Raw genomic sequence first — 15,616 nt, forward strand, 5'->3', positions numbered from 1 at the left:
CAAGGATTTTCCAAACCTTCCCAAAACATACTTCTGACTCGGCCCGATCCTACTGAAGTCTTAGCCCTGGACAGCTGAGAGCCAAATCACAGGTACCCACCAGAGAGAAATACAGCTCCCACCTTCTAATTGAAACCTTCAGATCCACACCCACGTATCCAGAGTCAAGAACTTTAGCGCGCGCACGCACACACACACACACACACACACACACACACACACACGCAATCTCTCTCGAAAGTACCAAGCCAGCCACTACCAGGAGGGGCCAAGCGGGCATGAGTCCAGCAGACCCCTCCCTGGAGGAAGCATCTTGTGGTGCCGGCCTGGTGGCAACAGGTTCCTGGGAGTGAGAGAAGGAGTGGCCAGCGCTGGGGGGACCCCACCCCCTACCAAGGATCAATAAAAAGCTCCCCCAGGGAAGGTGGGCAGGTCTAGGAATCCTCGAGCTGAGGTTAGGGGGGGAGGTCCTTAAGCCCACCTGTGGTCAAAATAACACTTCCTCATCCTCAGAAAGTGGGAAGAAACCACAGCCCAGGGAAGGAAGAGATAGGAGGGAACTAGGAATTAAGCCAAAATCCTTAAACACCCCAGCTGCTAGTCTCTGCTCAACCCCTATCCCAACAAGGCTCTCTCTCCCTAAGAGTCCATTCTCAGAAGCCTCCTGACCAAAAACTTGCCAAAGTCACTACCAGGTCAAAGCAAGCCACAGAGGCTCGGATTCCGACTCCTGCAGGTGCTCCAGGTACAACTTCCTCCTCTGCTCAGTTGTGGGGAGAGCAGGCAGCCTGGAGACAGGTCACTGACCCACTTCCTCCCCTCTGACCATGGTCCAACTAGGCCAGAATCCTCTAGGAAGCCCTAGCCCCTAGCAGCTGAGGCTGACCCTGCTGCAGGCAGAGGCGCTGGAGGGATGAGGCGGAGGGTGGCTAGGAGACCCTGGGCAAGGAGGGAAGGGAGGCACAGCTCTTCCAATCCACGGATGTTCAACAAAACCCCTGAAGCAGGGCCCCGATGGAGGAAGACTCCCAGTGAGGTGCTCAAACCAGGCGCCAGGATGCTCAAGAGCTGAGGGCAGGTGGGGACACGGGGCCACTTACCTGCCACAGGGATGCTGTGCAGAGGGGTCCGTGGCAGGATTTCCAAGGATGGTTCCCGGCCTGACATGCCATCTGCTGAGAAACAGGACTCCGTCTCATAGATGGTCTGCAGCATCTCCACAAGCCCCTGTGCCTTGGGCACCAGCAGCATGCCAGGGAGGGGCCGCCCGAGGCGGAAGCCAGGGAGGGGAAGGTGGTCAGCAGGGCCAGCCGGCTGCTCAAGGACTCCCTCAGGCCACTGCCGCTGGGACCCACAAGGCAAGGAGGCACCTCATCCGGCCTGGGCGCTCCGGAGGCAGCAGGGAGGCTGAAGGCCTGCTCTCCGTGCCAGGAGCATGGACCAAAGTCTGTCCAAAGGTTCCAGGAGTTGGGCTATGGCTGGGTGCTCAGGGGACAGGAAGGGGAGCTCAGTGGGCAGGCAGGCTCTCTCTGTGTTCCCTCCCAGAGCCACCGGTGACAGCTCTGGGCTTGGCTCCCTGCTCCTCCTCCCCGAATGAGCCGCCGGCAGCTGGCAGGAGACTGAAATAGCAGTTGGGGGAGGGCCCTGTCTATAAATAGGTGGAGCATGCTCAGGGAGCCGCCGGCTGGCTGCCAGGAGCCCAGGCCTGGCGGAGGCCCCATGGGGGGAGGCGCGTTCCACCCCAGGAGGAAGCGCCAGTCAAGGGGGAGGGGGATAAGGGAGGCCTGCACTCCGGGCCAAGGCCACAGACCTGGGTGGCCAGTGGCTGGACTAGAGAAGGGTGCAGGCAGAGGACCCATGCATCTGGGGTCAGCTTTGGCCACTGCTGGGGGCAAACAACAGACTGGACACCAAGCAGCCAGCCTGGATCTTCTCTCTTCCCCCTTTCTGTGCAGAGCAAGGAGAGGAATCAGAGAGACTAGGGAGAGGTGACAGACACCCAACCACCTGGTCTAACCTCGCACCTCCTCCTTACAGCCTGTGGAGTTTGTGTAACTTCTGCCTTCCCACAGAGCTGGGAGGGAGATGCCTCTCTACACTCTTACTATCAGGGAGACCCTAAAGAGCAGTGGGGTGGCAGCTCTCCCACCCATTCTGCAGCGCTACCTCTGGCACTCGGCCTCTTCCCAGGGACCAGAGAGATTTTTCTGGGTAGATTCTGCCCAGCCCAGGCAGGGGAACTGGACAGCCAGCACCTGCCCGTACTCAGTTCAATCAACGCTCTCCTGGCAGTGTCCCCAGCTGAGGGCACCACAAGCTGCAAACATCATTGCCTTCGTGCTAACAACGACCACCAGCAAGAGGCCAAGATGGGGAAACCGAGGTACGGCGAGACGGACGTCACTCTCCTCACAGAGCTGCTCACATGATAGGGACCGGAGGTCTGAAGCACTGACCACCATAACCCATGGGCACAGAATATGCACATCTGTCCAGGTGCAGGACCTCCAGCGCCCAAACAGGAAGACTTGGGGTCGGAGACCCTCCAGCTAGTCATAAAGCTGTGAGCACCCTGGCCTGGCAGGGTAGCCCCAGCTCTCCACCTTCCTGGGCCATGGGGTCACTGTACCATCAAAACTGGTGCCACTGCCGGCATCACCTACTGATGACCTCCCCCTTCTTCCCGAGTTGTGCCTCCTCCCACTGATAGAGAGATCCCACTTGGCCCCCTGACCTCACTGCAGCCTTTTAATAGACGGGTTATTCCTGGGTCTGTAGGCTCCTCCCCTTTCATGACATCACAGTTACTATTTTAGACCCCTCCTGGCCCCTCCTTGCCCCCCACTCCAGGCACAAAGCCAGGGACACCTGTCCTCTCTCTGGACTGGATGACCTCACCCTTCTGTCAGGAGCCTGGGAGAAGCAGTCCAACCAAGGACATGGTGGCTGTGACTCCAGAAACCCATCTTCCAAGTTTCTGCCAGGACACCACTGGGGGCCTCCTCCGTCAGGTTGGAAAACATACACAAGGGGGGTGGTAGAGGCAAGCTCTCCCAAGCACGGTAAGATGCAACCGACCCTGGGGTTCGGGGATTTGTTCCCCAGTGGTAGACCAGGAACTCAAGTGGGAGGAGGCTAAAGCTACAGTCAAGACAGATTCTAGAAGGAAAGGCAGAAGACCTGTGCAATCTAGGAGCTTGGTACTGGAAAACACTGCCTGTCTACCGCCCCTCCCCCAGCTGCATCCAGATCATCTAGGTTTCTCAAGAAGAGAAGGGAAGACCAGAGGCTCTACCAGTGACAGCCAGGCAGACACAAGGGAGCCCAGAAAGCCGTGGGCAGCAGCCCCTCCCAGACGAGGCTCCACCCACCCACGCTGAGATCAACCAGAAGGGCTGGCTGGCCCTGTCCTGACACACTCTTACCTGCCCCAGGCCCAGGAGAGACACAAGGGAGCCCTGCTCAGGGGAGGGTGGCAGCTAGGACAGACTGAAAGCCAAGCACCTGAGACCCTAGATTAGCCTGATGTCAAACGAGGTCTCCCTTTCTTGTTGTTTGAGACAAGAGTCCTACTCTGTAGCCAAGGCTAGCCTTGAACTCACGACGATTCTCCTGACTCCGCCTTTCCGCTGCTGGGGCTACAGGCTTAAGCTATTAAACTTGGTAAAGAGTATTCTTCACAATGGGGCGCTCAAAAGCCAGGGCACAGCGAGAACAACTGGCACTATCATGACTTCTACTCTTTCCCAAGAGAGGTCTCCATCTTCAGTGCAATTCCCAAAAAGCTCTGAGGAAATGTGCCGGGATAGGTCTAGCGGGAGGAAGGACCAGCCTCTCTCCTTCCAAGATGCAAATGATGAAACATGCACCGAGGTCTTCCTAATGTCTAGCTTCAAGCTTTCCTGCTATAGCGCCCCCTTCTCCTGCCGACTTCACCATCCCTTCCCATCCAATTCTCCCAGAGTGCTCCCTGAGGGTGTGTCCACGAGACACATCCAGAGCCAGCACCAGCAAGCTGAAGCCCAGCTTGGGCTACAGAACCAGCTCTGTTCTGGCAGTGCCCCTGCTCCTCGCTCTAAGGCTACACCCCAGCCTCCAAATCCTCGGAAGCTGGAGCAGAAGGGAGAGCCCAACGCTGCCACCTCCAGCTCTGCCTGATCTCATTCCCTGGGCCCAAAGGCTGGCCTGGAACCCTGACTGAAAGGGAAGAGAAGTCTTCTGCCCAAGGCTGGTCCAGAGAGCCTGGACTGGGAGACACCCGGAAAGCATCTACCCTACTACCCCACAGTCCCTCCCTTTGAGCCTGGTCACACTGGGACCTATCAGTATGGCCGAGAGACCACCGCAAGCCAGGTCCACAGTTAGGTACTGGCTGAATCTTCTCATTTAAAGCTAACTGTAGGAAGAATATAGACATCCACTTTGTCATCTTCTACTTCCCCTCTGGGTTGATACTGCCTCTCCTCACCAGCCAGTCCTAAGCCCCCAATCGCTCTGGAAGGAAGCTGAGCAGAGGAGGAGCAAGCAGACTCCAATCTGCCAAGGCATCTATAGACAAAGGAGACCAAGGGTCTTCTCCCCAGACCCCTGTCCAGGCCAGCACTGACCCACTTTCTCCTCTGGCTGGCTGCCTGCCCTCCCAGGGGCTCAGTAGCAGAGCCTGAGGCAGGGAGACAGGACGCCAAGGTTCCTGGCTCCACCCCACACCCATGCCCCAGTTTCTCTGGTCACCCCAAAGGGAGGGGGCAGTCGCCCTCCCTCCTGGGAAAGGAAAGGAGAGAAAGTATAGAGGGCGCTAGGTGGTGCTGGGCAGACAGGTGCTATCATGCGGTTCATCTTCCTCCCACGCAGGGCATAAGGAACCTAGATGCCTCCTCCAGGGCCCCACCAACAAACATCCAGACAGGATCTCGTGGCAGGCCACATTCTTGTCCCTCTCTAAGCCATGGCCCTGAGAACAGGGTACAACCAGGGCAGTTGAGGTTCTAGGTCCCAGCCAGGGAGTCTCTTCCAAGTCAGAGCTGCTACAAATTCTAGCCATCTTTAACCCCATGTAGGGGAACATACACACAGGACTGGCTACAGGAAAAATAAAGAACGCCTCATCCTTTCCACCCCACCCCACCCCCACCCCGCCTAAAGAAAAAGGTAGTGGGGGAAACAGACTGACCTCTTCCGGGGAGTGGGGTTCCTCAGATGGCCAGAGAGGTAGCTAGGTCAAGTACTGGCATGTAGCCCAGTGCAGAGGTATAGAGAGTGACTGCCCACTGGCCAAAGTGGTGGGCCCAGAAGCAAACTGTCTCTACCTGCCTCACCTCAGCAGGACTTGCATGCTGACTTTTGGGCTGGGACTATAGGGATGGACCATTTCCTGTCTTTTGGTCCACCATAGGCCAGTTTCACTGGTGAAGCCAGGCAAGGACTTGTCAAACCAAGAAACATTCTTATGCTGAGGGAAGGGGGGGGGGAGGAAGAAAACACCCTACTATGCTTGCCCTGCAGCTGTATGCCCTAGGAAGAGAGGACCGAGCTAGCAGCTAGGAAGCCAGGATGTGGGGAGAGCTAGGTCATTCGCATCACTCCCTCCTGTCTGTAGCCTGTCCTGGGGCTCCCAATCTTTCTTTCTTAGGACCTTCTGCAAGGTGTCCACTTCGCTGTGGACACCTATGTGCTCTGAAAACAAAGTCACTTTAGTATTGTGGAACTCCAAGACATGTAGTACCCAGCTTCTTCCAGGCTCGGGACATCGGAGGAAGCCCCAACCCAGATGCCAGCTGAACTTGGAGAACAGATGCTGAGCCCCTTCAAAGAGTAGAAGCTGTGTGCAGACTGGTTGTCTCCCCCCCCCCCCCCAGGATAGCCAGCGCTGGAGCTGTAGGAAAAAACTAAGAGCAGGTCACCTCTTGACACAAGCCTCTCAACGGTCTTAAAATATAGTCCTATATCCTGTGCCCCTCTCTCTCTCCCTCCCATACACGGAAAAGACAGCATCCCCCCCTGCTGGGGGCAGCTGGAAAGCCAGCCAGGAGACAGGTCACCAAGAATACCTATCCTACTAGAGCTCAGAAGCTGCCAAGCCTGCGGAGATCTCCAGCTACAGCACGCTCCCACCAGCTCAGGCAGGATGGCTGTGAGGAGAACCTGGACCATCGCTGACTAGAACACAACCCTAGAAACTCAGCTTTTGCCGCAAGAGAATGAAGGCCTACAGCTGGGAAATGTCCTCCCCAAGCTACCAACAGATGTCCCTGGGCAGCCTCTGTACCCTTGGTCAAGGGTCAACTCCCAACCCCCAAGTGAAGCAGGGAATAAAGATGGCTCAGAGGAAGAAAGCAAGGACCACTGTCTGGCTGTCTGAACGAAGAGCAGAACGGAGGGACCGACGGACAGTCATCAGGTCTCTTCCTGTCCCTTTGATGACCAGAGGATGAGACAGGAAGCCAGACCTCTGGAGCCCACCTGGTGTAACCCCTTAGGGGGTTGAATGAAAGCAAGGGCAGGAAGACCCCAGTGGGAAATACAAACATAGTGAGAAGACAGCTGGGGACAGACACTCCCCAGTGGGGGGGCTGAGTCCCTCCCTGCTTCTTGCAGCTCAGTTTTTATCCAATCCCCTCATCCTCCTTTTCTCTAAATGGGAAAGTATCCATCTATCCATGCTTGCAGAAGAAAGATACCGGAACAGGGTGTGCTGGGAAGAGCTAGGGCTGGGCGGGATTCGGCAGGAGAGACACTGACCATCTCAGGCTGTTTACAAGGAAACAGCTAGGGGCAAGAGGCAGCTACTACTCCGACCATGCTAACCTGCGACCTTCTGGGGAACTCCTGAGGGTCCAGCTCAAGTCATCTGGACACACCCTCATAGGCACACGTCGGGACACACCCCACCCACAGACTATTCCTGGCAGCACCCAGCAAGGTCCTAGCAGAAAGGAATGGGAACTGGGAGTCAAAGACCCCCCAGCACAAGTATCCACCAAGAGGAAGAAGATCCTCTCCTTACACTCGGCCAAGAGCCAAGACTCTTCTCCACACACATAACCCACTCCGATCCCCACACTGTAGAGCCTCCACCAGGAAAAGGTACAGCACCGGCGACACAAGACTCCAGCAAGGGGAAAAAAGCCATCACCACAAGAAGTAGCAGGAGCACTCAGCTGTCACCAGGACAACACTTCCAACACTGTCCCAGGCTACCCAGGGAAAGTCACGCCTCCATCTCAGGTACCCAAGGGCAGGCATCGGGGCTGAGGGAGACCCAGGCCCTCCCAGGATTCCCAGGTCTGTCTCACGGTTGGCCTCTGTTTTTTCATTTGTTTTTCCGGGAAGATTTTTGATGATGTGACATTCTCCACTCCTGACCCCTTCAGTCCCTGCCATCTCAGACACTGGCAGTCAGCTGGCCCGGGCAGGAAACCCACACAGCCCACTACATTCAAAACTACCCCCAAGAGGCTCCTCTCCAACCTCCCAGCTCTTACCCGGCTCGTTGGGAGAGTTCATGCCGGCTCTGGGCCTGCAGGAAGCTGACGTTGGGGGCTGGGACGGGAGGGGGTGGAGCTGCGGTGATGTCAAGAGAGACAGACGACAACAGACAGACGGACGGGACAGGAGCCCGGGGCAGCAGTGCCTCTAATGCCCATCCAAGGCCATCCTTCGGGGCGAGGCAGTCAGGCACTCAGGACGGCATCCCTGGGGAGAGAGGGAGCAGTGTTAGCGGTCCCGAACTCGAACTCGGGACTCTGAGAGCCAAAGGAGACCTTGGAGCCATCCAGCATCTCAGCATCTCAGCATCTTCTCCCAGGGAAGAGAGGGAGGGCCACCTGCCAAGGGCACAGAGGAAACAGCATTGGACCAGACTCTTTTATTTCTTCTCTTCCTAATTGGTGGTGCCCCAGGGACAGGAAATGGCTATCGTGGTCTCTGCAGACATCAGTGCCCGGTGCCAGGTGCACCTACAGGCTGGCCAGATTTGTGGCAATGGGAAAAGGCTGAGCTGACCTGGGGTCCCTGGCTGAAGTTCAGGGAAAGCTACTGAGTACCCTGCTGGCGCCATGTCTTTAATCTCAGAACTTGGGAAGGTCAGAAGTTCAAGGCTAATCGTGACTGTGTAAGTCTAATGCTAGCCAGAACTACACAAAATCCTGCCTCGGAAAAAACCAAAAAAACAAAACAAAACAAAAAAAACCCCACCAGGGCTAATGAGAAGGCTCAGCAGGTAAACATGCTTGCTGCCAAGCCTGAGGGCCAGAGTTCAATCCTACCCACGTAGCAGAAGGAAAGAAACGACACACGGAAGTAGCCCTTTGACGCCTGTGTACTCATTGTGCCATATACACACCCATATACATACATGTACACACACACAAATAAATGCAATTTGAAAAATAATAAAATTATTAAAGTTCAGGGAGGACCTGATAGCCAGCCCGGTATCCCTGGGACTCACAGGCCTGGCATCTTCGCCCCGTGTTGTGAGCCCTTTCCACCTATCACTGAAAACACACGCTTTGTCTTCCCAACACCACGGTGAGTCAGGGCACAGGAGTGCGTTTCATGAATTAGGAAAGTCAAACAGACCCAGCGCTCTCTATAAGTGTGCTGGAGTTTTCTGGGCCCTGACCCAAGGCTTTGTGTGCTGTTCAGATTGGGCTCTGTGGAAGGAACTGTGAAATCCAGCCTGTGTGTGCCGCCTGTCAAGCAATGGCCGACATATCCTAAGTCTACCAAAATAAGGAACACCTTTTCCCCCTGTTTACACAAAGGCACCAAAAGACCCAATACAATCCAAAGTCTGTGGAGTAAAGGGATGTGAGTTGGCCAGAGTCCCCACCCTAGCCCTACAGTTCATCTTCAAGCCTTAGAAACCAGGCAGTGCCCACCTGGACCCCAATGAGCCCCTGATCCACCCAGACACAATCTCATTCATTTGCTTCCAAAAGAAGCCAGGCTCTCCAGAGCCCTATAAGAGCAAGTGTCAGGAAGTGGCCAGAACTGCCAACATTAAAGCCCTAACTCTGCTCTCCAGCTCCAAGCAGCCAATCATGTATCATCTATCATCTATCATCTATCTCCCTTTACTTTGATACCAAACTTTCTCCCAGAGAGCCCTACCTCCTGGCAGCACTCAATCTCTGCAAACCCTCCATTATCAAAGACTCCCGGGGGTGAGGTCCAGTTGGAGCCTAGAAGCCTCTCAAGTCTTCCTTGGCAGGGCCACACAAAGACCCAAGAGTCCCGAGCCTGCTGCTCCCTGTCGCTCTGGACTCCGGGGCTATAAAAAGGCACATTCAGATCAGGGTTCAGGACTGAAAGACAGAGACTAAAGACAGAAGAACCTGTACAGGTCTGGGACCAAGTTCAGGAATGCAGCAGGTGGGGCTGCTGGTGTCCTGGCAGGGCCCGCGTGGGCAGGCCAGCTCAGCCCATGCCCACACCAGAGCTGGCGCCCAGTCCCGCTCACACCCTTTCCCGTGGGTTGAGGAACACAGGTTCAGAAATTCCCACGACTGCCAGCAAGTCTGAGTAGCCCAGCCCATCTACTTAATGAGAAAAACCTCCAAAGCAGGAGGCCACTCAAGAAGACTAGATCCCAAGGGGCCCAAACTGATGAAGCGCCTCCCTTAGTCCCCTCTCCCCCTCCCCCTCCCCTAGTATCTCTCTGGGTCTTCTCCACTGGGGAGAAGAGAAACCAGTGGGCTCAGGACGTAGGTATACGCCATTGCTCCCCACAGAGTGGGAACCCAGCAGTCCCATCCACCTGCAAAAGGCATCTACAAAGTCCTGAGGCCCAGGTCACAGGTCATCCAAGAGACCGAGACCCACCAGCAGGGCTTCCTAGGAAACAAAAAGGCCTTCGTAGCCCGATCAGAACAGGCTTAACTTCTTGTCTAGGGCAGGGTAGGGAAAGAACGGCAGTCTGAGGTGTTTGCACCCTCTTCGACAGAAGTGGCCTGCTATTGCTACATGGGTGGGTAGCTGGGGACCAGGGGCTGCACAGCCGCTACAGTAGCCACCACTTGGATGACAACTCAGTGCGCCAATGACAGCACCCCCAAAGTCCTGTTCCCCTCCCTTTGATAGTCAACTCCATCCTTTCCCCAGTCTACTCCAGGGTCTGAACCTACCTTCTACCTCCATCCAAGGCATCCTCCCCCCCCCCCCAGGAAGAGTGGGGGGAAGGGCAGAACCTCCTCCACCTACAAGCTCTGCTAAGGTAAGGAAGGCAGGGCAGCAACCCTATACCACTCCCCGGCAATAAAAACTCCAGCAGAGGGTGGGAGGAAAGGGTGACAGGAAAAGGTGACCAGAGCCATACCATGGCCCGAGGGCCACATCCCTACGCCTTCCTACTGAGATCTTGTCCCTCCCACAGCTCCCTTCAAATTCCCCTTCAGAACCACCAAGCTTCCCACTGCCAACATACCAACGGAGCCTGAGAGAGGCAAGCCCAAGTCTTGAGCTCCCAGCCCAGGGTCATTCTCAGGTCAGGGGCTACTCCCCAGATCATAGAGACCAAGGCCTAGCAGTTTGTACCAAATCCTATGCATCTGAGATGGGCTTCGCTTGCAACACTCACTGGCTGGCAAAGCTCAAAGCCCAGACATCCCATCGGAAGGCAGCAGCAGTTTCTCATCTCCACCCCTCCCGGCTATAGCAGACAACTGTTCCCAGCCTCCTCTCGGAGCCTCCACTGCCTCGTGCCTCCCCCCTCAAGCTGAACCAAACAGAAGTCCAGGAGGATGGAAGCTGTGCAGGCCCCAAACTAGGGAAAGGGGGAAGACAACAGGGGAGGGGAAACGGGCACCAGGCTGACAATTTCATTTTTGCAACCGGCCCATTTCTGTCTGCTCAGACGCAGCTCCAGGCATCTGCACAAGCCAGATGGAGGAGGCTGCTATTTCTAGAAAAAAAAAAAAAAAAAAAGATACACAGAGAAACACTATCTGATAAAAACTAGAAAAAAAAAAAAAAAAAAAAGAGGGGGGAGGGAGGAGGTGGAGACAGAGGGCATTAGACAGGGTCTGTTTGCACTAAAACTTCAGACAGAGTGATGATACCCCCTCCCCAGCACTACCAGTCAGGGCTCTCATTCAAGAAAGGGCTGAGGTTGGGGCTGGAGTGAGGTGGGGTAGGGGAAAAGGAAGGGAGAGAAAGTTTAATTAGCCAAAGTCGGCTACAATAGGCCCCCTCACTGGCTGCATCGGGTTTTCATTCATGAGCAAGTGACAATGCTCCAAAGTGCCAAGAATTGCCGCCCCCCCTCACTGTCTCTTTCACACACACACACACACACACACACACACACACACCAACAGGGGTGAGTCCTCTAGCAGGCTGGCTGAGCCTGATGCTGTGTGTTCCAGACACCCCTCCTCAGAGGGACGTGAGTAGGAAGAATTAATTATTGAAGAGCAGCTGGTACTTCAGCACCGACTGCATTACCCCCAGCTCCTCAGGCTGCACCCCCCTCCTCTGCCATACAAAAACAACAATGACCCCCATTCCCAAGTCCCGGGTCTAAGCACACAGCTAAGATATCAGACCCAAGAACCGGAAAGCAAAGCGCTTATCTCTGCAGCTCCGTGGGGTGGATGGTGCATGTGACACTGTTACCGCCCCCCCCCCAGATTACACCATTCTTGGGGGGATGCACTGATGAAGAGGGGGGACATTTTCTACACATGCACCTGGGACCTGTCTCTCCCGGCTGTAGTGTGTCAGGAGGTGCCGGGAGCCTGCGCCTTTAATTCAGGCTCTCCGTCTTTAACAAGATCTAGTCCAGATCCAAGTCTAAGGGGAAAGAGAGAAAGGGGAAGACTTGAAGGAGGAGGCAAACCAAGTTCTCCTCAAGCTTTGTTGTTTAAGGAGGGAAAGAGAAGGGAAAACTGGAATGAGGAGCTCACAACATGGTTCATCTGTAGTAGCCCACCTCCACAGCCAGCATGGGCTCCTGGGTCCCGGTGTGGAGGGCTTAAGAGCCCGGGGGACCCTCCCTGCCTGCAACCTGAGGACCTAAGTGGAAGGCCAACAGGTCCCAATGTCAGGATTAGCCAGAGGTCTTCTGGCCCAAACCAATCTCCCATCCCTGTCTCCTTTTGTTCCTAGGATCTAGCTCTATCTTCCCCTCCCATTGAACCCTAAACCCCTCTCTCCATTCCCATCCCCAAGATCCAAAGCTAATTCCAGGACCCAGAAGCATAGTGGTCACTACCAGAGTGATGGGTACACACACACACACACACACACACACACACACACACACCACACACACACCACACATACACACCACACACACACACACACACCACACACACACACACACACCACACACCACACATACACACCACACCATACCACACACACACACACACACCACACACACACACCAAAAACAACTGCAGCTGCTACCCTTCCTCTTCAGGGACAAAGCTCATCTCGGAAGGCCAAACGCAGGGACATGAAGTGGTCACCTTCTCCCCGAAATGAAGCACACTCGACTCCCCGCCCCCCAGCTCTTAGATTAATTACTTATCGTCCAGCCAGTTCTCATCTTCCTGAGGGCCCCAGGGATGGGTGGGGAGGGGGGGAAGCCGACTCCCCCAAGTTAACAAGGCACTATTAGAACCTCTGCCCCATGAGAAACAAACCCAGGATGAAAACTGGGCGCGGGAGTGGGGTGGGGAGATCTGCCCTAGCCAAGAAAGATCACCAATTCATCTCCCAGCTCTTTCCCGAGCTCCAGGGTGTCAGACAGAAGAGGGTGGTAATAAACGCAGTAACGCCTCACAGGCGAAGGGGTGAATAGCACAGACAAGTAAGGTGGGCCCCGCAGTCCTCTTCCACCTGCAGGGACGTCAAGGACATAAAATCAAGGGTATGTTCTTCGCCACTTAGAGAAGCACTGTGGGTGGGCTGCGCCCCTCACCTCAGAGTAACAAGAGAGGGGTGTCTAGTGAAGAGAGGGTCTGCCCAGAATCCAGGTTGCAAGGCTCAAAGCGTAGTTGCAACGGATTATGAGCCGCCGGGGAGGAGACAAATCAGACATCCCCAGCTGGTCTGCGGGACATTTGGGGGCGCGGGGTGCGGGAAGATCGGCCCCTCCCTTACCTGCAGAGAAGGAGCCCTGCAAGGGAGGGATGAGGAAGGGCGCGCGCGGCGAGCCAAAGGCGACACTCCCCGGGCCCCGCGACGCTCCCTGGGGGTGCGGGCTGGCTCGGCGCGCGCGCCGGGAGGAAGGACAGGGTCGCGGGGAGCCCGCGGGCAGCGACGGCGGGAGGACCGGACGCTGCGGGGCGTCCCGGGGCCGTGGGAGGTGGGGTCCTGGCGGGTGCGGCGCGCTCACCCGCTGCGGCTCGAGCTCCGGCTTCGCGGGCGGCGGCGGCAGCAGCGGCGGCAACAGCAGCGGCAGCGCCTCCTCGACGGCTCCTCCATCTTTGCGGCGGCTCCTCCGGCTCCGCTCGCCGCCGCCACCAACAACAACATTCGGAGACGTCACTCCCGTCACGTGACCCGACCCCGAGCTAAAAATAGGCTCAGACCCCCCCCCCTTTTCGGGGTTTCAGCCGAGAACCCTCCCCTCCCATTCGGCCCTCCCCTCAGATGGGCGGGACCAATAGCGCCACCGTGACAGCTTCTTAAAGGGCCAATGCCCGGCCCAAGGTTAGGCTGGAGTGGAGGTGGCAGAGAAGGGATCCCGATCTCTTTGCCAAGTAATGAACTGAGTAGAACCCGGATCCCTGCTGCTGCAGGGGCTAGATGTGTGGGATTTACGATTTTGTTCTCTGTGCTTTTTCAACTTCCTTTTCAAACGGCGGATGGTGCAATCTTTGCCCGCCTGAGCTGTTCCCCAACACGCCCTTCCCTCGTAGGGGGAGGGTATGGGGGGGGGAACCCTAGGGGCTGCCTTGAAAGTGGAAACCCCTGCAGGCGCGTCAAAGCTGAAAGATTAGCTTGGACAAGTCTCTAACCCACCGTGCTAATCTGGCACAACGCTGCGTCTTGATAAAGAAACTCCTTGGATAACGACAGTGTAGGTCGTAATTGTCCCTGGCCTTCAAAGGAACAGACCAAGAACCTAAAAGTCCGCTGGTCTCCAACTTTGATACCACACGCACTACTACCACGTCAGTGGAACTGAACATGACTGTGTCATCAAACCTACATAGTTTTGTCAATGACCTAGCAATTTTCCTAGCAAAAATGTATTCTAAGAAAATATTGTGCTCCAAAATGAACATAGGAAGAGATTGTTTGTAATATGAGATGTGGGAAACAACCTAAATAAATATCCATCAGGTAGGTATCTGCAAATAAACTAGGAGACATCTATCATGTTATCATGCAGATGCTCAAAATTATACATATGTGGGGGAGTGCAAAAGCGGCTTTTGGGACTTTTGACAAGAATCTGACATTGGCCAAGGACAAGGAAATGGGATTCAGGCAGGAATCTGACATTGGGCCATGACAAGGAAGTAAGTTCAGGTAGGAATCTAATTTTAGGCTAGAACAGGGGAATAAGTTCAGGCAGGAATCTAATTTTAGGGTGGAAGAAAGAAGCCGACTTCAAGCAAGAATCTGATTTGGGGCTAGGACGGGGAAGTAGGCTCAGATATCTTGGTCATCCTGACAAGCCCCTAGAAACAGTGATCCCAGGAGTGATCGTGGGACTTTGTTTACTGCCTTGCTTGTCCCTTGACTACTTTTTTGTATGCTTGTTCCTCAACCTAGAGCTGACCTTAATACTTTTAATTACTGGCATGTAATTAAAATGGTATAAAAGCAGATTGGGAAAAAGTTAAACCTGCCTCAGCCTCAGAACTGGCTGGGGTCATGCTACAATGTTATCTAATTGTCTTTTTTCTTTTTCATCCTCACTCCTGTGCTGGAGAACCTGTTGACTGATATATCATATATCTCCACCCAATTAATCGGCTTATCTGAATGTGTTTCTGCAAAAATTTAGAAAATGCTGATAATAATGTTGTCATGCAATGAGCCTTAAAGACAAGTGACTGTTTTTAAGATCCCTGAAAATGGCTACAATATTGTAAAAATTATAAGTATACGGATCTACAGCCTGGAGCATAGCTCAGAAGCAGATCATGAGGATAGCATCTGAGGCCTGTGTTCAATACCTAGCATCAAAAACAAAACAACATGCTTAGAATGGCATATTCACTTCACACACACACACTCACACACACACACACACACACACACACACACACACACACACTCCCACCTTTTAAAGCAGAAGATGGTGGTGAACCCCTGTAGTCTCTGCACTTGGGAGGCAGAGGCAGGCAGATCTTTGTGAGTTCGAGGCCAGCCTGGTCTACTTAATAAGTTCCAGGACAGCCAGGGCTATACAGAAAGAAATTGTCTCAAAAAAACGAAAAAGAGAGAAAGAGGGGTAGCAAGGTCGCTCTCCTCGACAGTGAGTTTGAGTTTGGTATCAGCTGAGTGACGTGAGCTCCCATTTCAAAAATAAAAAAGCAAATGAGGGCTGGCGAGATGGCTCAGTGGGTAAGAGCTCCCGAAGGTCTGGAGTTCAAATCCCAGCAACCACATGGTGGCTCATAACCATCTGTAACAAGATCTGACACCCTCT

The 15,616-nt window shown here is 54.7% G+C and overlaps 1 protein-coding gene and 1 non-coding gene across 10 annotated transcripts in view; one reads left to right on the forward strand and one right to left on the reverse strand.

Moving 5' to 3' along the window:
- Hdac5 (histone deacetylase 5) overlaps window positions 1-13,513 on the reverse strand; it is a 34,782-nt gene extending 21,269 nt beyond the window's left edge. For 2 of the 9 annotated variants that reach the window (XM_021213394.1, XM_021213396.1), the window contains exons 1-3: window positions 13,346-13,513; window positions 7,482-7,692; window positions 1,101-1,172 (exon numbers count right to left, since the gene is read on the reverse strand). In XM_021213394.1, coding sequence (XP_021069053.1) covers window positions 1,101-1,172; window positions 7,482-7,503 — 94 coding nt within the window. In that variant the 5' untranslated portion in view covers window positions 7,504-7,692; window positions 13,346-13,513. Of the gene's footprint in view, window positions 1-1,100; window positions 2,566-7,481; window positions 7,693-13,345 lie in introns of those variants that run through there. The other 7 variants (XM_021213393.1, XM_029545611.1, XM_029545608.1 and 4 more) reach the window with 6 other exon arrangements.
- A 1,405-nt stretch (window positions 13,514-14,918) lies between these two features.
- LOC115065424 lies at window positions 14,919-15,050 on the forward strand. The gene has a single exon (XR_003845215.1). It is a non-coding gene; the product is annotated as a small nucleolar RNA SNORA33 (small nucleolar RNA).
- Window positions 15,051-15,616: the final 566 nt, after the last annotated feature.

The sequence above is a fragment of the Mus pahari genome, chromosome 14 (genome assembly GCF_900095145.1).
Source record: "Mus pahari chromosome 14, PAHARI_EIJ_v1.1, whole genome shotgun sequence".
Taxonomy (NCBI): Eukaryota; Metazoa; Chordata; class Mammalia; order Rodentia; family Muridae; genus Mus; species Mus pahari.